Source organism: Mirounga leonina, unplaced genomic scaffold, assembly GCF_011800145.1.
Source record: "Mirounga leonina isolate KUSES-001 unplaced genomic scaffold, KU_Mleo_1.0 Mir_126, whole genome shotgun sequence".
Lineage (NCBI taxonomy): Eukaryota > Metazoa > Chordata > Mammalia > Carnivora > Phocidae > Mirounga > Mirounga leonina.
The window spans coordinates 22,460,493-22,482,039 of record NW_023270314.1 but is presented as its reverse complement, the minus strand read 5'-3'; the positions used below and the strand labels follow the sequence as shown (position 1 = coordinate 22,482,039).

Here is a 21,547-nt window from a genome sequence, read left to right as displayed (position 1 = left end):
GCCCGAATCCCCCTGCCTGACAGCCACGGGTCAGAGAACACAGAAGGCATTCACAAGATGGAACTGAAAGCAAATTAATTTATAAAAAAAAAAAAAGAAAGAAAGAAAGAAAGAAAGAAAAAGGAAAAGAAAAGAAAAAAGAAAATTTACAGAAAACTTTTGAACAGAAGAAAGGTGCCAAGACGCAGAGGAAGAGAAACACGGGGACGTGAGGAACAAAGGCCTGGTGGGAGGGGCCAGGAAGAACCGGTGGAGAGCCTGGAGTCCGGGCTGCCTTCACGTCAAGGATGAAGAAGGGAAAGGTGGTAGGGGAGGCAGTGGAATCCAGGAGCAGAGCCGAGCTGCAAGCTGGGGGTAGGCACTACCCTGGGTCTGGCACCCCTCCTCCACTGTCCCCAAATCCCAGGGAACCCCTAGCTACCAGTCAAGGTTCTGATGGTCTTGGTGGAAGAGGTTAGAGGGGTGACCCACCAAGTCATAAGAAGGAGGTGCTTAAGTGCTTTTTGAAAAATTCAGGTTTTTACAACTCCCCCTCCTCTCTAGCTCCCCTCTCCATGTTTTCTAAGAGCCCAGGGAAAGGGCCCAGGGAGGAGGGACAGGGCCCTTTTTTCCTCTATTACCTACCACAGGAATCCCCAAAATACGTTTCCCCACCAAATACACATACGCTGACATCAACTACGCAGGTGACTTTTAAAAACACAAAACTGACATTCAGGGGGAAAGGGGTCATTGGCTGAGCTGGGGTGGCCTAAAACAGCAACGCTGAGGAGGCAGCAGGAGAGATCAGTAGGAATAAACTGGGGTTGGGGTGGCTGAGGGGGTTTAGGAGTGGATTCGGTCACTAATGAGGGACTGGAGGAGACAGATTTTGCACCCTATTCTATCCCCAGAGCTCTCCCAGAACCTTAATTCCCCTTTCCTGTCACCTCCCTCCAAAAAATGTAAAAGTTGGGTTTTGGTTTTTTTTTTTAGTGGGTGGAGGGAGCTCCAATGTGGGCTTTTTATGTCTCTCTACTTCCTTTAAAGGGCTTCGTTGTTGTTGTTTTTTCCATCCATAAAAAATGCAGTAGTTTTGAGGGGGTGCCCCCTTAAAAGTGGTTAATTAGAACCTTGTATAAACACCCTTCCCCAGCCCTTTCTTTGAGGGCAGCATCCCCATCCCATCCTCTCTCCCAGACATTAGAAACATCTTTTAAACAGAAGTCCTTGAATAATCCGATATAAAAATGCATGCCTCTGACAGGCATGGTGGGGGCTTTGGAGGGGCAGGAGGAGCTTTCCTTACGTAGTGATGAACTCTCCAGGCTGGGGAAGGGTCCCAGTGGTGGGGAGAGGGCTGTTCCTGGAACCTTGATCTCCATAGGGGGTGAGGGAGAGAGATGTCTGGCTGGCTCCTCACTGTGGAGGTGGCACAGGGGTGACTGTGCCTGGGCTCGGGGCCGTGGGGTCTGGAGGCAGGGGGGTACCTGGGTCTGTGGAGAAAAGGAAGAGGAATCAGCCAGGGTGAGCAGGAGAGGGATCCAGACGCAGGCCACCTCAGACAAACAGAACTGGGCATGGCATGCAATGGGTGGGTAGGTGACCGAGGTAGCCTTTCCCCAACGCCCTCTCCCACCTCACACTGGGAAAACTGAAATACCCCAAATCTTCCTGCCCCCAAGGAAACTCTCTAAACGGGGCACTGGAACGTGATGGGAACAAGCAAAGAGGGTGCCGATCATCATGCAAACGGGTAGCTGTTTTGCAAGTTTACAACTGAGATGCTGTGCCTTAGGACTCCTCCGTGACCCACCAGTGAAAGGCCCCAACGTCATCCCAGAGCTGGCAGCTGCCGGGTGGGGAATGGTGGAGGACAGCCAGAGAGGCCCTTCCCCCTGTGTTCTCATTTACCAGAGCGTTCAGAAAGGGTTGTGCAAGTTCTATTAGCTAAGCCCTTCCCCTACCTGCCCCCGCCCCCGCCCGTCCCTCCGTGTGGACCCCTCTCCCTCCCCCTCCTCCCCTCCAGGATGCTGCTCACCTGGCAGTGGGCTGGCACTGGGCAGGAGGTTGCCCTGAACAGCTGCCACAATGGCAGGGCTCTGGGCTGCGGCGGATCCGAGCCCCGGCCCAAGAGGCAAGGAAGATGGCATGGTGGTGGTCGCCGGCAGGTTAGGATGTAGAGGGTTCGCCATGGACACAGGCAGGTTAGGTGGGGGGAGAGTGCCCGGGGCAAACGGGAGATGGTGCTGATGCCCATGCAGGTTAGGAGGAGGGGGCAGGTTAATACTGATGGAGTCGGCTAGACTACCAAATGGGATGATGGATGGAGCGGGAGGAGGAGGAGGCGGCATGCCAAAAGGCAAACCCAAAGGAGCATTACCCGCCACGCCTGGGTGCCCGCTGCCTGGCACTGCCCCTGGCATCATTGCGGGAGGAGTTGGTTGGTTGGGGAACGGCGAGGGGCCTGGGAACAAAGAGCAGAGACCAAGAAGGTTAGAGGCAGAAGGTCTCCGTGGCATAGCAAGGACGATGTAGCCACGCCTCAGCACCGCTTCTCCCGACCCGGGACTACGTGGTACATCCTTGGAACAACACCTCAAAGATCTGGATGTGGGGAGGAAGCCCTGCTGGCTCAGGGATGTCACAGAGGTGAACCCATCTGTAGAAATCTCCAGTCCTGTCCTACATCCCTTTCGAGGGCGAATCGGAACGCTCACCCGGAGCCCCCTGGCCAGCAAGCGTTCCGGAAGCCATCACTTACCATGGGGTCCAGGGGGGGGTACCCCTGGTGGGACTGCCCCAGGCTGGGGGGCTCCAGCTGGTTGCTGCTGCTGCGGCCCCGCGGCTGACCCTGCCTGCCCAATCTGTTCAGAGGGGCCCAAGCTTCCGGGGGGAGCCCCGCCGCCAGCGGGGGCAGGGGCGACGGAGGCCGGAGCCATAGCCAGGCTGTGAAGCGCGGGCGGCCCGGCAGTGCCCGCCGGTGGGACGGGCTGGGAGCCTGGCGGCAGGGCTGGCGGGGGCTGCTGCTGCTGCTGGTGCATCTGCTGGAAGTGCTGCTGCCGGGCCCTCATCTCCGCGTACTTCAGCTGCTCCATGTGGAAGGCTTGTCTGTCGGCCAGGAGCTGCTGCCTCTGATACTCCAGCTGCCGGAGCCAAGTGAGCGCGGGTGCCTGTCAGCCGCGTGCACCGGCCGCGCCCTGCTCCGCCCGCCGACACACCCCGCCTCTCCGTCGGGCAGCTCCCCACACCAAATGCCAATCTTGGGCTTGGGTGTCCCGGGCCCTGCCCCGTCCTCCCTCCACTATTCCCACCACCGAGTCTTCTGGAGCCCGCGTGGCTTCTCACTGTGATGGGGTTCATCTAGTGGGAGCCCTTATTCGTTTCAGCTCCAAAGCTCTGACTCTGGCATTCTTTTCTTTCTTTCAAGATTTTATTTGAGAGAGAGAGAGAGAGCACAAGCAGGGGGAGCAGCAGGCAGAGGGAGAAGCAGGGAACCCGATGCGGGGCTCCATCCCAGGACCCTGGGACCACGACCTGAGCCGAAGGTAGATGCTCAACCCACTGAGCCACCCAGGTGCCCCTCTGTTATTATTTTCTTTCCTCTTTTTAAAAAAGAGTTTATTTATTCGTCAGAGAGAGAAAGAGAACAAGCAGGGGGAGCAGCAGGCAGAGGGAGAGGGAGAAGCAGGCTCCCCACCGAGCAGAGAGCACGATGCGGATCTCGATCTCAGGACCCTGGGACCATGACCTGAGCCAAAGGCAGACACTTAACCAGCTGAGCCACCCAGGTGCCCCTCTGTCATTATTTTCATTTGGAAAATGCTTCCAGTTCCTCTTGTCAACTCGTGTTCTTTTCTTCCCTCAAAATTGACTAAACATTCACCATTCTTAGGAAGCCATCCCAGATCAACTCTTTAGCCTCTGAGCTTTGCCTTTATTTTGTTATCTCTCAGGACGTACAATCTGAATTTGTCAGATACTTTAAACATTCACTGTTTTTGATGCGTCCGTACTGAATATTGGATGTCTCCAATTAAACCGTAGGTTCTGTTAGGATCCCTGTCTTATATTTCTTTTTATATCATCTCAAAAACAAAATGGTTCAATACCTTGCCCATCCCATCCCCTTTCCAAGTTCACCTCCTGGGTCTGAAGCCCCTTCCCTCTCATCCCTTAAACCTACTCGATGGCTCAACAGATATTTATTTACTGAGAGTCTACAATGTGTCAAACACTGTTCAAGGACCTGGACGTGAGGCAATGAAAAAACCGACTAGACTCTCTGCCCCAGGATGCCAACATTCTGTGGGACCTCGGGCTCCAGGCTTCGCCTGTGGGCCACTGTGTCCCCAACCGCTCAGGGCAAGCTCCTCCTGCTCCTCTATGCTGAAGCCAGGTCACTCTCAGGCTTCCTCCACTGCTGCTGACCCCCATCCTAAACCCAGGCCCGGCTCGGTGTCAAAGTGTGGCCCCTGGCTCCACTGGCCCCCACGGGGTGCTACTCACTGCCTCTCGCTCCCGGTCCATGATGGTCTCCAACTCTTCAAAATGCCGGAGTTTGATCTCCAACTTTTTCATCTGGGTCTCCACCAGCAGGGCCACTAGTGATTTGATCTTCCTCTCCTCCACAGCGGCCAGGTGCTAGGGAAGGCGGGGAGGGCGGGGAGGGCGGCACATGAGCGGGAGGGCCCACCGGAGGCGGGCCGGGGACAGAGCGCTAGGGCGGAGGCCGGTGGATTTTAAGAAAGAATTTGCTGTGGTCACAACCCACAGAGTAGCAAAGGCTTCATATTCTTAAAAGAACATGAAAAGAAAGAGAGTGGCAAAAGATAAGACAAGGTCAAATAATTAGAGGATAAAAACAGGCCTAATGGTAAAAAGCTTTGAAGAGCTTAGAGAAGAGATGACCAACTCTCCCTCTCAGATCAAACTGAGAAGGAAACCGGCCAGCACCATGGAAGTGAGCGTGGGAAGTGAGATCAGAGCAGGGGGCAGCGCCTTCCCTGGGCGTCTTCTGGGCCCTTGGCCCTCACCTTGGCCTTCACGGCGGCGGCGGCCAGGGCGGCGGCGGCGGCGGTGGACAGATTGCCTTCACCAATGTCCCGCTCCACCTTCGTCTTCCTCTCCCCCTCCGACTCCACCACGTCCTTCAGCACTTCCTCCTGCCCTTCCTTTGGCTCCTTCTCCTTGTCCGGGTCAACTGGGCCAGGAAGAAGGTGGGGTCAGGCCTGCCGCCCACTTCTCTCCCCTAGACACCCAACCACCACGCTGGGAGGCTCACCTATGGGGTCCCCGTCGCTCTTCTCTGACTCCTTCTCGCTGTCACCTTGTTTCCCTCTCTCTTCGTCCTTCTTGGGGACCTCGCTGGTCTTCTCCTTTGTTTCTTCTTCGGCAGCCCCAACTCCTTCTCGGGGTTCCTGAGGTGCCCGTGAAAGAAAAGCGGACAGCATCAGGGCAGCCGGTCCTCACACAGAGGGCCAGGCTGGGAGGCGAACCTCCACCTCCTCCGTCGGAGGTTCTCTGGCTCCCCTCCCCACACTGCCGTGCCCGGCACCTCCACGCACCCGGCACCTCCACCCTCCCGGCCCAGCTCAGTCCCGCTATACCTTGGGCTCCTTCTTCTCCTCCGTGGCCTGCCCCTCTGCCCGTGCCTCATCCGTCCCGCTCTCCTCTGGGCCCGAGGGTTTGGGGGGGGGGTGTGGAGAGAAAATGGAAATGTCTGATACAGAGTCTGTCTCCGTAAGGCTTTTCCAAAAGCCCGCTCTCCTAGCCAAAATCCTAGTGAGAGGGCCAGGAGGGGGCCGCAGTGGCCAAGGTGGAGTCCTGGGGACCATAAAAGCCCCACCCGTTCTACCCGTGGGTCTCGTGCTGTGAGGATGAGGCGAGGCAGGGACTCCAAAGGGGAGGCCTCAGGGCAGCCGGCAGCCTCACCGATCCGCTCAGGCTCATCAGAGGTGGTTCCTGCGATACCGCTGCTCTCCAGACCGAAGGCCGGGTCTGCCTTGCCCGTCACTTTGGCTGCCTCCTCCACTTTCCGGACGTGGGCCTCCACCAAGGCTGTGGGCACTTCCTCCTTCATCTTGGAGAACTCCTCTGCAAGATCCAGAGAGGACAAGGCTGGGGGCACGGGCGGGCAGGCCGTCGCGGCTGTCCCTGCGAAAGCTGCCTCGGAAGCCCATCTCTTCATCTAGACCCGCGTGGAGCTCGACAGGTGCCTGAGCCGGCGCCAGCGGCAGACAGGGCCAGCAGGGCGGCCAAACGTGAGGGCCTTGCTAGGTCTGAGTAATCAGCCTTTCAAACCAAAGAGGCCAGGACCCCTCCACATTACCTAGGGCCGACTTCGCAGCAGCAGAGGCGACTCGAGGATCGACGACAGAGGCCAGGAAGGCAACAGTGCTCATAACAGGGTTGCCTGACTGACTGAAGGGGATAGGCTGGTAGGCCAGGGGGCCCAGGGAGGCCTCTGAGTCCTCCAGGTACGGGTCTTCAATGGGAAGACGAAGAAAATGCAAGATGCACTCATCCTGCGTGCGGCTTCCCACGTGCTCTGACACTTTGTTCCAGTCATCTTTGTACATTTCCAGTGCCTGGTGGTAGTGGTGGAGACACAACTTCCTTACTTAGCCACTTTCCTTGAAGGTCAACTCCCCCCATCCTACTAAGGGCAGCGGGCTTCAAAGCTCTCTGTGTTGTGGTATTTGTGGAGTCTGCTGGGTCCCAGGGGAATCTCCAAGTAGCACTACGAGAGGATACGGAGTTAATGAAATGGCCCAAATGCCTGGCCTGGAGCTGTTCCCTGGGGCAGGTGTGGCAGGCATCAGGGAAGAGAGAGACTGGGGACAAGGTCACGCTCTGCCCACTCACGAGTGCGGCTGGCAGCCTGGCCACTTCCGTTCTCATAGAAAACTCTCCTTTTCCTTGCCCCAATTACCTCCAGGAGGAGCAGGGTCTCCTGTTCCGTCCACTCTCGAGTGGCACTGGCCGCAGCTTTACTCTGCAGGAGAAACAGGCGGGTCAGAGAGAGGAGCCCGTGACTTCTGAAGGCCGAAGGTGCTCCCCACCTGGAGTCAGCCCACACCTCCATACCTTGGAGGGGACGTTCTTCTTTGTGTACATGTCTGTGCGCAGCCCAAAGTTCTGCATGTCTGTCGGCTTCTCTTTGCCTTTGTCAGGGAAGGTGAGCATTTGCTGGGAAGCAGAGGTCTGCTATTTGTGGAGGGGAAAGGAAGAGGTGAGGACGAGTGACCACGGGAGCCAGGGGCGGACAGAAGAGAGAAAACAGACAGAAGGAGCTTCCTTCCCGAAGCCAGGGACACCCCTGGGCGGGGGGGGACTTCCTCCCTCACTGCTGTAGCTCCTCGCTCTCACGTCTCTTCTCCCCGCGCAGGGGCCCCCCAATAAAGGGGCAAATAAGAAGCCCAGCGGGGTCTACACCCCACCTACCAGCTCTGGCTTGCCCTTAGCCGTCTCTGGCACCAGGTCATCCAGCTCTTTGCCCTTTCGCCCAGCCTTGGTATCAGCATCAACCTGGCGGCCCTGGGGGACAGAGCTTGGCGTCATGGAGGCTGGGCGGAAAATGACCAGGCCAAGGCCCTGGAGGCCTCAAGACCAAATGCTGGGCGGCCCACAAGCTCTGGGGGCACTCATGCCACTGTTCCATGTTCCCTTAATGATTAATTAGATCTGTAGTTGGCATGATCCCCATTTGTATTCACATCGACCTTTATAGGTTCCCTCAGGAGCTGGACAATTGGGTTCTAATCCTAGATCTGGTACTCTGTGACCCTGGGCAAGCCACGTAATCTGTCTCCACTTAATTTTAGTAATGTATGGAATGGAAGTGACAATAATTATGAGGCAAAAATGAAAAAAAGGTTGGAAACACAACAAAGTTCAAAAATTTCATGCAACTTAATTTTCCGCCATTTTTCTCTATCTGCTCCATGCCCTACACTGGCCTGTCTGCTCCTCGAGGACAAGGAGCATCTCTTCTCCCTCAGCAAGTCCTCACAGTCTTAGGTGCGGAGGCTGAGAGAGGGTGCTAAACACACGGGGCTGCCTCCTGTAGCCCTCTGCATCCCACGGAAAAGGAAGAAGCCTCAAAACACTCCTGAACCATTACCCTAAAAAACCAGGAAAAGAAAAGTCCAAAGAAGCCCAGTTTTTCCCAGCGCCGCCCCACCCCCGCCCCCACAGCCCCTCACCCTACCTGCGGGGTCTTGGGCTGCAGAGGCACCAGCCCTGATGGCGTGTCTGCCAAGACATGGAAGTGAGAGGTGGGCGGAGGCCCCATTGGGGTTGGTCGACTCTCAGCATCCACCTGGTAGTTAATAAGACCCCACTGTTCTAGGAAGGCATGGACCCTGGCAGGAGAGAGGTGGAGACAGGGTCACGTGGGGCCGCCAAAAAGGGCCAGAGGTGGGGGTGTAAAGCTCCCTTTCCCCAGCCCTCTTCCCTGCCCATTCTACTCGCTGGCAAATCCCTAAATGCCAGTGACACCCAGGCCTCCGTCTCCAGTCGGGACCTCTCTCCATATCCGCCCACCTAGTAATCATCTCTTCCAGGAGAGCCAGGAAAATTGAACCAGGATCCTTCAACTACACGCGCACTCCTCCTTTCTTCCACACGCCAGAGAATGTCACTGCCGTTCCCTCAAGTCACACACATGCCCTGAACGTGAACTGTGCCTTTCTCTACACGTGTTTTTTTTTCCTGCTCGTTCCTCTACGCTCTTTGCTGGCAGCTCTCCTTCTGCCAAGAGACTTCTGTGGGCAGACATCCTTACGGGCCCCCTCCCCTCAGCTGCAGACCCACCTCATGATGGCACAGACATCACCGGCCAGGTTCCTGCGGCAGGCGGTGGAGGTGAGATACTCTTGGGGGTTCAGCCGGTATGTGTCAATCATGAAGTTTCGATAAGCCAGGTAGCTTAGGGGAGAGAGAGATGAATGAGAGGAAGAAAAATAAGTCCGCTGAGGACTGAGGGGTAGGAAAGGTGATAAAAGAGCTGATGGTTCCTCCTGCGTGACAAAGAGAACAGAGTGGATTGTCTGCCTCGGTAAACATTGCAGGTCTACTACGTGCTAGATGCAACGGGTTCAACCATTGCCACGTTTTCCTTGATGGCAGTTGTTCAGTTAAATGAATCATCTCAGGGCACCTCGGTGGCTCAGTCGTTGAGCGTCTGCCTTTGGCTCAGGTCATGGTCCCAGGGTCCTGGGATTGAGCCCCACATCGGGCTCCCTGCTCCGCGGGGAAGCCTGCTTCTCCCTCTCCCACTCCCCCTGCTTGTGTTCCCTCTCTCGCTGTGTCTCTGTCAAATAAATAAATGAAATCTTTAAAATAAAATAAAATAAAATAAAATAAAATAAATCATCTCCTTGGCTGTACTTGGGGAAGTTTCATCAAACTTTTGAACAAGCAATCAAAAAGCAAGAAAAAGTGCCCTTATTTCCAAAGGCAGGTGTTAAGGGGAAGTCTCTATCCCCAGTCTCTCCAGCTAGTCAGCATGACATACTATAAAAAATATATATACTATAAAGAATATGTTTTTGTTTCTTTTTTTTTTTTAAAGATTTATTTATTTATTTGAGAGAGAATGAGAGACAGAGAGCATGAGAGGGAGGAGGGTCAGAGGGAGAAGCAGACTCCCCGCCGAGCAGGGAGCCCAATGCGGGACTCGATCCCGGGACTCCAGGATCATGACCTGAGCCGAAGGCAGTTGCTTAACCAACTGAGCCACCCAGGCGCCCTATGTTTTTGTTTCTTAAGTAAGCCCCACACTGGGTGTGGAGCTCACTGAAAAAAAGAAAAAATGTATATACACACACACATATGTATTTATATTTATTTCTATTTTTTATTAGAGAGAGCGTGCACAGGGAAGGGACAGAGGGAGAGAGAATCTTATTTTAAAGATTTATTTGAGAGAGTGCATGTGCGTGGGAGGAGGGGCAGATGGAGAGAATCTCGAGCAGACTCCCCACTAAGCCCAACGCAGGGCTTGATCCCACGACCCATGAAGTCATGACCTGAGCCAAAATCACTAGTTGGATGCCTAACTGACTGAGCCATCCAGGTGCCCCAAGGGAGAGAGAATCTTAAGCAGTTCCATGCCCAGTACAGAGCCTGATGCTGGGCTTGATCTCATGACCCCAAGATCATGACCTGAGCCAAAATCAAAAGTCGGACACTTAATTGACTGAGCCACCCAAGCGCCCCTAGAATATATATTTTGAAGGTGGAAAGCTCTAAGTTCAAATCCCAGTTCTTCCATGATGGCCTCGGGCAAGTTACTTAAATTTTTTGAACCACAGTCTCCTAATCTGTAAAGTGGGAGTGTCTGCTGAGGAATAGAAAGACCTGTAAAGATCTAGTACAGTGCCAGGCACATTTCAGCAGCTCAGCAAATGGTAGCTATTGGGTGGTATAGCATGAAGTTTGAGAACATGAGCCAGTCTAAAGGATTCAGATCCCGGTTTTTCTACTCACTGGCTGTGTGACCTTAATCAAGTGACTTAACCTCTCTGTATCTCAGTTTCCTAATCAGTAAACTGGAGAGGATAATAGGACCTACTTCTAAAGCTGATATAAAGATTAGTCAATACCCGTAAGACACTCAGGATAGTGCCTGGGAGATAGTAAGCTTTCAGTAAACGCAGGCAATTATCACTATTTACTATCTCACACCAAGAGAACCAAGTGTAGAACAATTCTAGATCCAGCCCTGCCTACAGACCAGGTTGAACTCCTGTCACCAGGTCATTTCTCCCTTTTCCTCTGGAGAGAGCAAGCTTCTTCATATATACAGCTTTCCCTGGGAGGAAGAGGAGAGAACCATACCAGGTACAGGGAAAGAAACATGGTGGAAAGGCAAGATGGCCCCAGGGAGGGGAAGCTGAGGAAGAGCTGGGAAGCAAACCCATTCAGTTCCCAGGGAGATTGACACTTTCTCCCCCTTCTCATTATGACATTTATCCTGGAGCATCCCTAACCATAGAAGATTGCCAAGACTCATTCAAAACCAAACAGGTTTGGCTTGAGGCAACACCTCCAGGAAGACGAAGACTTCCAAGCCCCAAGCCTGCACTTTACACAACACTTCTCTCCATAGAGCCTTCTCCAGCCCTAAGTTCAGAGTCTTGGATCTTCATAGTTCCTCCTATTGTCTTTTTTTTTTTTTTTTAAGATTTTATTTATTTATTTGACAGAGAGAGACACGGCGAGAGAGGGAGCACAAGCAGGGGGAGTGGGAGAGGGAGAAGCAGGCTTCCCACTGAGCAGGGACCCCGATGCGGGGCTCGATCCCAGGACCCTAGGATCATGACCTGAGCTGAAGGCAGACGCTTAACGACAGAGCCACCCAGGCGCCCCCCTCCTCTTGTTTTTCTATTAAAACCTACTCTCAGGGACCAGCATGGTCATATACATTTTAGTCAAAGCTATTATGAACGCCAGGGATATCTGCATTTTAGATATCTTAGTAATGATGGCTTGGAAGGCTCTGGACTCTGTTGAAAGAAATGGAGGCATCAGAGCAGGTACCCGTTTTGTACAGAAGACCATGCTTAATCCTGCCCCCAGGCAATCCTAGAGAGCAGCTACTGTGGCCATGGTGCTGGGCTGGGGCTGCTCGTGGGCAGAGATCACGTCTTGTAAGAGTAGCCCGGTGCCTGGCTCTTGGAAGGAACTCAAGAAATATTTGCTAAACAGGATATTGCTGGGTCAGGAAGGGTGATCAGGGACAGGAGGGAGAAAGAGAGTCGTGTGCTGAGGTTTCCTTACATTTCTGGAGTCTTGGACTTGTTCTTGCCGTTAAAGAACTCGGGGAGAGCCCTCCGCTCGATGGCATGAACACTGCAAGAGAAGACATAACACATTCAGAAGGCACTGGTGGAGAGACGGGAGCCTCGGAAGGAAAAGCCTAGAAGGAAGGGAGGGAGGGAAAACAAAGCAGTTTTCCCTTCCTTGGGGAGAACTTCCCCCAGGGCACTAATACTCAAAGAGACCAGGAACTCCCCTAAAACCGAAGTGTTCCCCAGTCTACCCGGCTGATGAAGAAATAACTTATGTGGAGACAGGAAGAGGAACAGCTCGTTGGCCCCTGGAGGCAGGGAAATAGAGAAGCAGTGAGAAGCTGGAACAACAATACCTATTATAGTCAAACCAGGCGGCGTAGCTGGGAATGATGATGTGGTGGGTCTGTTCAGTCACGTTGTCCTCATGTAGGTCTGGATTCTTCGTCTGCTCCCCCTTGTTCCCCGTACTGTTTTCATCTTCATCCTACAAGTATGGAGGCTGCTGGACACTCAGCATTCCCATTTTGCCCCTGGCAACCCTCTGCTTCTCCCACACCCCAGGAAAGTGGGAGCACTAAAGATGAGTATGGGAATGAACAGTTATAGGCCCTGGAACTTGGAAAGGGTCAGAGTTTTGAGTTTTGAACAACAGCTAGAACTAGTCTAAGGTGGGAGAACTCCAGGGAATGGAAAGCTCTGGGTAGAAGGAACTTAATAAGCACAATTCAGAATCCCATAGAGAGGCAGAGAGGGCCTTTCTAAACTGGCTCCACCTTGCCCGTGGTCTCCATGCTTTCATCCTCCTGTTCATCTGAAAGAGAGAGACAGCAAAAGAGAAGGTTGGAGCCTCCTGAGGGGCAGCAGGACCCCACTCTCTGAAAAGCCCTGGCGGGCTAGGGGAGGCTGGCAGCTGAGCCTCCCCTCCTCCTTACCCAGGTCAGTCATGGTGCCTCCTTTGACTGGGGCGGACTCTGAATCCTTCTTAGTGTTGACTGCCAGGAGAGAGACAGTCATTTTATCAGACAGGTTCTGCCCAAACCAAGCCCCTACCTCTCCACTGTTAACAATTCTAGAGATCTCGTTCCCTCCCCAAAAACTTTCTCCATCGGATCACAAAAGGTGGTAACTCCCTCCAGGCAGTCATTCTAGGCCTTGAAACTCACTTGCCATGCTCCCTCCTTCCGCCGCCAAAAATTCACTTAACTTTTTTCTTATTAAGAAGCATCTTCTACTCTATGGACACTCATAAAGCATTCCTGTCTCTGCCAGGCCCCTCTTATCTCCATCTATGTGTCTGTGAGCCCTTAATGGACCGAGACAGGGTCTGACCAAATTACTCTGTAGAGGAGTGGTTGGATCTTCAACCTTTTTTTTTAGAGCAGAGGGCTTCCCTTAACTGAATCTGTACCCACCAGCTCAGGAGAAAACAGAAGAGAGCCGCTGTGCTCTCTGCTGTGGTTGCCGAGGGGCTGGAAGCCGGCCGTCCTCTTTCTCCGTGGCCCCCTCCCCGCCCCTGAAATACACTCCTGGGTATCTGGAGCTCGTCTACAGAATACAGGTGGCAGTCCACCTTTGCAGCTGCTCCACTCTCTAACACTGCAGAGCAACGGTCTCCCAAGTGGGGTTCTCACACGGGATACAAGAGATGGTCCACTGGAATTCAGGCAGAGAATCGCAGGACTTCTCTTTATATTGGTTTTTTTGATCTTATCCTTTACATTTTCCCACTTTTAGGTAATGTTTGCACGTGTTTTATAATGTTCCTAAAGTAGCCTTATAGTAGCACGCACATAGAACTTGTGCTTAAATAGTTTACTGACAGGGCTGCCTGATCAGAAGCCGTCTGGAGAGAACTACCGCCAGGCACAAAGCACAGGCCACGATGCTGATACGGACAAAGTCAGAGCACTGTCCATGGTGATGAAAATAATTTTAATAACCAGCTAAATTGAAGGGAAAGATCCTCCAGACCTGAAGCGGGGTGAGGGAACTCAGCCCTGACAGAAGGTAGGTCCCAGGAGCTTGGTGTGGCCCATACCTGTTTTAGGCAACGTCACCTCCTCTACATTAGGGACTGGTGAAGGCTCATCCATGTCCTTTGTCAGGTCTTCTTGCTCCTCCTCTCTGTGGCCACGCTTCGACTTGGTGTAAGGTGTCGAGGGACTGGGAAGGAAAGGGAGTGAAAGATAACCCAGTCATGCCTGGACAAGGAGCCCCTGGAAGTTGAGGTTCAAGGGCAGCGAGCAAGAGAGAATCCCAAAGGTGGAGCTGAGCACACACAGAAACCAGTCACTACAGAGTACTGGGAAAGGCAATGGCTTTCACTTGGAAGATTTATCTCCCTCTGAGTTCACTGGGGGCTGCAACTAGAACTAACAACCGGGCAGCTAGATTCGACCTCATCCTCCCTCTCAGGACACCTGCAGGGACCTGGCCTACCCTGCTCAGGGCCAGGTGGCTATGGGGAGGCGTTTGTCCTTCCTGCCTTCACCATGGTGTGGAGAGAATGGCGAAGGTGGGGGCAGGGCAGGGGCCGGTATACCCTTTCTTAGCGTTTTTCTTCTTGGCTTCCGGGGTTGGTGAAGGAGAGGGAGAGCGCTTCCTCTTCTTATAGTTCCCCCCTTTCTTGTCCCGTCGATCTGAATCTGGGCTGTTCACCTGCAGGTTGGAGAGTGGGAACAAATGTCAGCCAACAAGCCCCACTGAAGACCTATCCCGAGACTTAGGCTAAGGGATCAGGGAAGAAAGAAGAGGACTTTTCACCTCATCCGTCAGCGTCTTGGCTGAAATCTTCTTTCGGCGGGAGACGGGGCTTTTGTCATCATTTACCTCATAGTCTTCCTCGTTCATCCACTCATTGAAAGTGTCTGTGTCCAGAATCCACTTTGCATGAACCTGAAGTACAAAGGCAGGCTGTGCTGGAGAGGAGCCTGAAAGCCACAGCTGTCTGAGTGCCCTTGACAGAAAAGCCCAAGGATGCGGGAGCCCGGGCTTCACCTCCAAAGAGTGCTCTGGTCCCGGTCCTCGTCTTTTTTTTTTTTTTTTAAATATTTCTAAGGAATACCTACACATAACATGGGGCTCAAACTTACAACCCCAAGATCAAGAGTTGCACGCTCTACCAACTGAGCCCCCCAGGCGGCCCGTGGCATACTTTCTGGGGTCAGGGGACAAGAAATGCTCACCTTCCTAGGTTTCTCAGGAGTTGGAGCATCTTCCACAGATGCTTCAATTTCACTGGCTGGGATCCATGTGTCGTAACTGCCACGAGAAATTGAGTGTGAAGTACGACCAACAGGATGGAGTCACAGAAAAGTAAAGTACGTATCTTTCACCTTTTCCACTTATAAGAAGTATAGGGTTGTTGGGTTCTTTTTTGCTATGACTATTTTTCCAATTACACTTGATCTTAGCCAAAAGGCCGAGAAGCGATTATTTTTCCAACTAATACTGGGGTTCCTTCCATCACAAAGTAGTAAGAGCAACTCCAAAAAAAAAGGAAAGAGAGAAAAGAATAACCCCAACACAACTACTTGGTATATATATTTTTCCCAGTAAATTTTTCCTGTATGATTTTGTTTTTACATAATTGCAATGTCACTAGATGTTATTTTATAATCACACTTTTTTGCATTTAATATTTATCTACAAATTATCCATGTGATTTATTTTTCCCCCATGTTATTTCTATCAGTTCGATGGCTGCAAAATAGTCCACTGAGTAGATATACAAATTGCTGAAACATTTTCACACTGTTAGACATTTAGACTGTTTCTATCATTTATCACAGATTATACCAGAATAACCATTTCACACATAAAGCCCCAATCTTTTTAGCCTAACCCTCATCGAGTAAGTCCAAACCTCTCCCAAGAGAGAAAATTCTCATAATAGAGAGGAGGAGAACAAATGAACAGACCTAGAAATAACCCCAAAAGAGTGTCTGCTTGCCTTGCTAGATGTTCTAAGGCTTCTCGGTCTGGCTCCTATACTTAAACCTGTCCCAGGACCCTGTCCTCACCTGTCAGGATAGTAGCCCCAGTGCAGAAGAACCTGCTTATCCCGCTTCATGACTGGTCGTACCCATTCCTCTGGGGACAGAGACAGAACAAGGAGAGATATAAGCTAAAGGGATACACAGAAAATAACTGTACACAACTCGTTGCAGCCAGGGACCTGGAAATAGGAACGTAAGGCAGTAGGAGGGCTCAGGGCTGAAAGGAGAGAGGAGGAGCCCAGGCACTGTGCGGGGGCTGAACAGTCCCCCACTCCTAGTCCAAGCCGTCCACTGCAGAGGCCAGGAAAACCCAGGTCTCACCTTCTTCCAGGTTCCCTGGGACAGGATACACAACATGGGAGGCATTGTTCTTATCTTCAGTGACTGTTCCCTGGATGGCATGAGGAAAAGCAGGTGAATAGTCCCCTCTGAATTACTCATGGGTGTAAATAAGCCAAAGTAAGATTTAACCACAGATCTGCCTTCCTAATCATATTTTGCTCAGAATGGTATTAAAGTTAGTTTGCATTCTTTAAACACACACCAGCTGAGACGCAGAGGCAAAGAGCTGGGACAGTGCTAAAATGAAGAAAAACTAGGGGCGCCTGTGTGGCTCAGTCGTTAAGCATCTGCCTTCGGCTCCGGTCATGATCCCAGGGTCCTGGGATCGAGCCCCGCATCGGGCTCCTTGCTCCGCGGGAAGCCTGCTTCTCCCTCTTCCGCTCCCCTTGCTTGTGTTCCCTCTCTCACTGTGTCTCTCTCTGTCAAATAAATAAAATCTTTAAAAAAAAAAAAAAAATTCTGGGCGCCTGGGGGGCTCAGTCGTTGAGCATCTGCCTTCGGCTCGGGTCATGATCCCAGGGTCCTGGGATTGAGCCCCACATCGGGCTCCGTGCTCTGCGGGAAGCCTGCTTCTCCCTCTCCTACTCCCCCTGCTTGTGTTCCCTCTCTTGCTGTGTCTCTCTCTGTTAAATAAATAAATAAAATCTTAAAAAAAAAAAATAAACATAAAATAAAATGAAGAAAAACTAAAGAACTGAAAGTTGCTACAGATAATCCTCTGAACAGATAATCTGCATATGGGAAATGTAAAGTTGACTGTATGTCCCCAGCAATGGCATCTGCTGGTTATTACACAGTTCCAAGGTAAAGGTTTCATTTCTCTGAAATCAGGCAATCTCTGGCTTTCTTAATCCTCAGGCCAAGGCAGTCTCTAGGAACAGTGATTCAAACCTGTCAAGACCAGGAAATGGGAGGAGAGAACTGAGAAAGAGACGCTCAAGGCTTTAACTCTAGTCTTTTTCCAAGTAGGGAGAGCGCCTTTGCAATAGAAAACATGTCACCCAAAGGGATGCTTATTGTACTGAAAACATCAGGAAAAGAGTCATGGAGTTTCCAAAACGTCTTCTGACCCACCCACTCACCTGGTGTCTCTTGATAATGTCCTTTAATTTCCCTAGCAGTTTAGGTTCAATTTCTGGGCACAGAAAAATGTTAGGTCGAGACAGGCAGTTATTCTGTGGGGAAAAGAAATAGATGGGATGAGATCATGGGGAAGGTGTGTTTTAGATTTTCATTGAGGGAATGGAGATGGACGGGGAAGGTTCTTGACTATTACCTGCACCAAGGACTTCTCAATGGTCATGAACATTTCCACGTTGCGGTCCATGCGTGATGGATTCTGGAAATCGTAACGCCGCCTTGAGAAGAGGCAACAATCTAGTGAGTGGTTTAGATCAGGTCTGAAGATGAGGTTAGGGTATGTGACTTTTTAGCACGGGAAATCAGGAAGCAATGTTGCTCACAACTGTTGCCAAAATGGCCTGGGATCTGGGGTTCACTAATGTCAACTCCATGAATCATTTTGTACTTTATCCGAAAGGACAAAGGAAAGTTGAGATGCCAACCGAAGAATCCCCTTTCCTCTACAATACACACACTGACACACACATACATGCTCATTCACTCTTGGAGACTATTTTGGCTCTGACTCTCAGCCACTTTCTGACCCAGCAAGTCCGGCCTACCAACCTAGCAAAGTAAGAGACTCACAAGAATGTCTACCTATGCTCTCCCACCCCTAGAAAGACCTAGGAAATCATAAAGGGGGAGTCCCCCTAAATGTAAGAAGCATAGAAAAGAAGGCATCTCACCATCCCTGGTCACTCTTGAATTTGTAGGCAGCTGCAAGTATATGGCACAGGGAGCCTCCTGCTTTGAAATCTAAGAAACATTTGATCTACAAAATTGAGACAGGAAAGAAGTATGTGAGAGTTACATCCTAAATTCTCTTTTTAACAATCCTTTCACAAAATCCCATACTGAACTAATCTTTTTCTCAAAGCTGGAATTTTTTTTTTTTTTTTTTAAGGTTTATCTATCTATTTGAGAGAGGGAGAGTGTGTGTGGGGGGAGAGGCAGAGGGAGACAGTCTTAAGCAGACTCCTCACTGAGCACGCAGCCTGATGGCAGGACTCAATCCCATGACCCTGAGATCACAACCTGAGCTAAAATCAAGAGTTGGAGGCCCAATCGATTGAGCCCCAAAGCTGGAATTCTTTAACCTCTATGCCACGGTATCACGTGGCCTGGAAGAAGTGGGGGAGAAAGAAATCAGTATTCACAAAGCCCCAATTTGTGCCACGTACTTACTGGGTTACCTCATTGACCATTACAGAAACCCTATAAGGTAGAGATATTAATCCCATCTGGAGATGAAGGAACAGATACTCAAAAGGTTTAAATGGCTTGCCTAAGATCACAGAGATACCAAGTGGCAGGGCTAGGATTTGAACACAAGCCTACGTAAATTCAAATCCTGTACCCTTTTAACCATGCCATGAGAGTTTCGTATAGGAGCTTAGACACTCTCAGATAACCTGTTGAATGAAGTATTTTTTTTTAAGATTTTAAGCAACCTCTCCACCCAACATGGGGCTCGAATTCGCAACCCCCAGATCAAGAGTCGCACGCTCCACGGACTCAGCCAGCCAGGCGCCCCTTGTTGCACAAAGTATTACGAAGACAAAGAAAGGGGGTGGTAAATTGGGGACTAGGGCAAGCCAGTAATGCCCTGACCTGGGATGGGGATAATAGGCAATTACCCAAATCTCAAAAAGGATGAAATTTACAAAATACCCACAACTCCCTCTCCAGTTTGGAGAATTCATCTCTGCGTTTGCACTCACCGGCAGTTTTGTGAGTGGTGCATTGCTGACATGTTTGCCAAAAACTTCTTCCTGAAACTGTAGCAACTGTACAACCAGGCTAGACAAGGACTTGTTGGTAGGTGGTTCAGCTTGGATATACTGGGGAAAGAGGCAAAGGGAAGAAAAGCAGACCTCAGATAAATTGTCCACTATCTCCCTTATTTCTTCCCAGGGGGCTCTGGAAGCATCTGGGGGAGAAAAAATAGAGTCTTTTTCTCCCACATGTCTAGTTTTTATCAAGAAAATGGCAGAAGGGAAGCCCTCTAAGCCCCTCACAGGAAGTTGAAATTCTGCTGACCCCCAACTGAGCCTGCCAGCATTGGGTGCTGGAGGCAAGTGGGGCTTCCTAGTCCTTCTCAGCTACACTCTGAAATCCGAGTTGTAGGACCCTGATTTCTAGCCAACAGCACTGAGGGCAGTAAAATTCTGAAGGTTCATTAAGTTCAGGCAATGGAAGCAGTATCTTTGAGGCTCTAAGCAAGACAACAGTGTATTTCTTGGGGGTAACTTTGTGAAAGGCCAAGACTCTCCCTATAACGTAGCCTAATAAGAAAGGTGCAAGGAAGTGAGGCAAGGCAAACGGACTGAGAGCGTAAGCTTGTGCATTCTGCTTCTGCTAGGAACTGGGCACAAATGTCTTTGTAGGCACTCCAAGATGGCAAGGACCAGCTACTACCCAGCCCGGTGAGAGACTAAGAAAACATCTATCCTTTCTGAGGAAACTGTATCTGAGACAAGCAACCCTGGGCCTCCTTACACATTTCCATGTTATGCTACCTAGTATCCTAGTCTCCTATTCTAATTTAAATCTGAGCCAGGAGGCTAACTTTCTCTTTACCTTTTGACCCCTGTTTCCTCAACCCTAATCACAGAGAAAAGTGCTCCTCTCAGTGGGAGATGTAAAGAGAGCCTTGAAGGAAGAGGTAAACGACAAAGAGCTAAGAACTTGAAAGCTGAATTTGAAAGCTCACAGGCTGTCAATCCCCCCAGGGCCAGAGACTAAGCCCCTAGACTGTTCTCCCTTCCAAAAGGTCAAAGGTGGAGGCCTGGGAACCAGAGCCTCACGCTGGGGTACAGGCAGACCACAGACCCAGCAGCTGTTTGTCAGGATTCTGACATTCTGAGAGACCTCCGAGATAGGGCCAGAACCAGGATCAGAGGGGTGTACTCCTAAACCACCCATCACACTTCTGACAGGCTGCAAAGCTGGGCAGGAAGAACTGGGGAGCTAAAGGAAAGCCAGAAAGAGAACCTCTAACTGGGGGTAGTGAAAAGGAAGAGGCAAACCATCTCCATAGAAAACCCCCATGTATAGATGTTCCTTTCAACCAGGCCTAAAGACAAAGACAACACCAGAAAGAGGTTTGATAGAAAAGTCAGGTAAGGCTTTTTGAACCCTTTGTTCACTACCTTATTATATCTCCAGTTACGGGCTTGGGGGGCTGGAGATATAAAGCGTGTCTTAGCCTCTGAACCCCAAACCAAAGGCAATGCAAGGCCAGGTGGCCGGGTGACTTCATTGTGAAGCTGAGGAATGGTTTAAAAGGTCGCTGCCCAGGAACTGCTACAACCTGACTCCTAAGGGGTTTGTTGCCCCTTGGATGGAGGTGGGGGACGAGCGGTAGAGACAGGTGGGGGGGGGGGCTTCTTCAGGCTGATGAGCAGCCAAGGGCCTGCTCTGTGGCTGTTTACCCTCCTGCTTTCATCATCTCTCCGAACATACACAAAGCACTAGGGAGGCCTCAGCCCTGCCGGTACCTGGCTCCGTGGGGAGCTCTGGCGGGCACCGTGGCGGGCACGCTGGGGAAGGGGGGGGCATCGGGCACCCCGTCCACCCTCGGCCGCCTCTCCCGGAAAAGCCCGGAAGGCTCTGGCCCAGGGGAGGGTGGGCGGCTGGCACCGGGACCCGCCGGGCAGTGGAGAAAAACAAGGGGCAGAGGGCGCAGGAGGGAGGGCGGGGGCTGGAATCCCAGGCTGCGGGGGGCGGGCGGGGGGGGCGGTAAAAGAGGCTGGGGGAGGGGCGCGGGCGCCGGCGGGCGCGCAGGGGCTGCTCCCGAGGCCGCGGGGGAGGGGCCGCGGGCCGCCCGAGGGTGGGCAGGATCGGGGGGGGGCTGCGGGGCCGCGGTCCCTTTGTCCCGCCCCCGGCCCCCGCGCGGCCCTGCCCGCGTACCTTCTTGTAGTTCTTGCCGAGCCAGAGCCTCACGTTGTCGAACTGGGTCACGGTGTCCGCGGCCTCGTAGTACTTCACGTTGGGGCCGCCGTCCTTCTTCCGCACCGCCATCTTCTCGGGCTCGGGCCCCGCCGCCGCCGCCCGCCCCGCTCAGCTCAGCTCCCGCCTCCTCCGCCTCCTCCTCCGCCCGCCTCCCGCCGCCTCCCGCCGCCGCGGCCGCCGCCTCCCGCCGCCTGGGCCGGCCCCGGCCCGCGCAGCGCCCCCTGCCGACCGGTCGGGCGCGGCGGCGGCCAAGCTCCCGGCGCGGGACCCACCCTGGCGGCCTCCCTGGCGGCGGCGGCGGCGGCGGCGGCGGGAGTGTTCGGAAGGCGGCTGTTTCCTGGAGGGGGC

General features: G+C 52.4%; 1 protein-coding gene across 5 annotated transcripts; it reads right to left on the bottom strand.

Annotated features, from left to right (window-relative positions):
* Positions 1-830: 830 nt before the first annotated feature.
* Positions 831-21,366, bottom strand: SMARCC2 (SWI/SNF related, matrix associated, actin dependent regulator of chromatin subfamily c member 2). 5 transcript variants are annotated; one of them, XM_035002395.1, is made up of 29 exons: positions 21,158-21,366; positions 18,967-19,086; positions 17,932-18,017; positions 17,397-17,478; positions 17,203-17,295; positions 16,100-16,169; positions 15,803-15,872; positions 14,966-15,041; positions 14,544-14,675; positions 14,323-14,438; positions 13,819-13,943; positions 12,713-12,772; positions 12,554-12,591; positions 12,134-12,264; positions 11,767-11,838; positions 8,797-8,910; positions 8,192-8,345; positions 7,426-7,518; positions 7,069-7,188; positions 6,914-6,976; positions 6,311-6,569; positions 5,914-6,075; positions 5,589-5,653; positions 5,264-5,399; positions 5,016-5,182; positions 4,489-4,623; positions 2,744-3,125; positions 2,021-2,446; positions 831-1,475 (listed from the first exon to the last, which is right to left on the bottom strand). In XM_035002395.1, exons 1-29 carry the CDS (start codon positions 21,266-21,268, stop codon positions 1,399-1,401), a joined length of 3,735 nt encoding a protein of 1,244 aa, XP_034858286.1. In that variant the 5' UTR covers positions 21,269-21,366; the 3' UTR covers positions 831-1,398. The 5 variants fall into 5 exon arrangements, with proteins under 5 accessions (XP_034858286.1, XP_034858290.1, XP_034858287.1 ...); XM_035002399.1 differs by having other exon boundaries at positions 2,363-2,446; XM_035002396.1 differs by having other exon boundaries at positions 7,069-7,185.
* Positions 21,367-21,547: the final 181 nt, after the last annotated feature.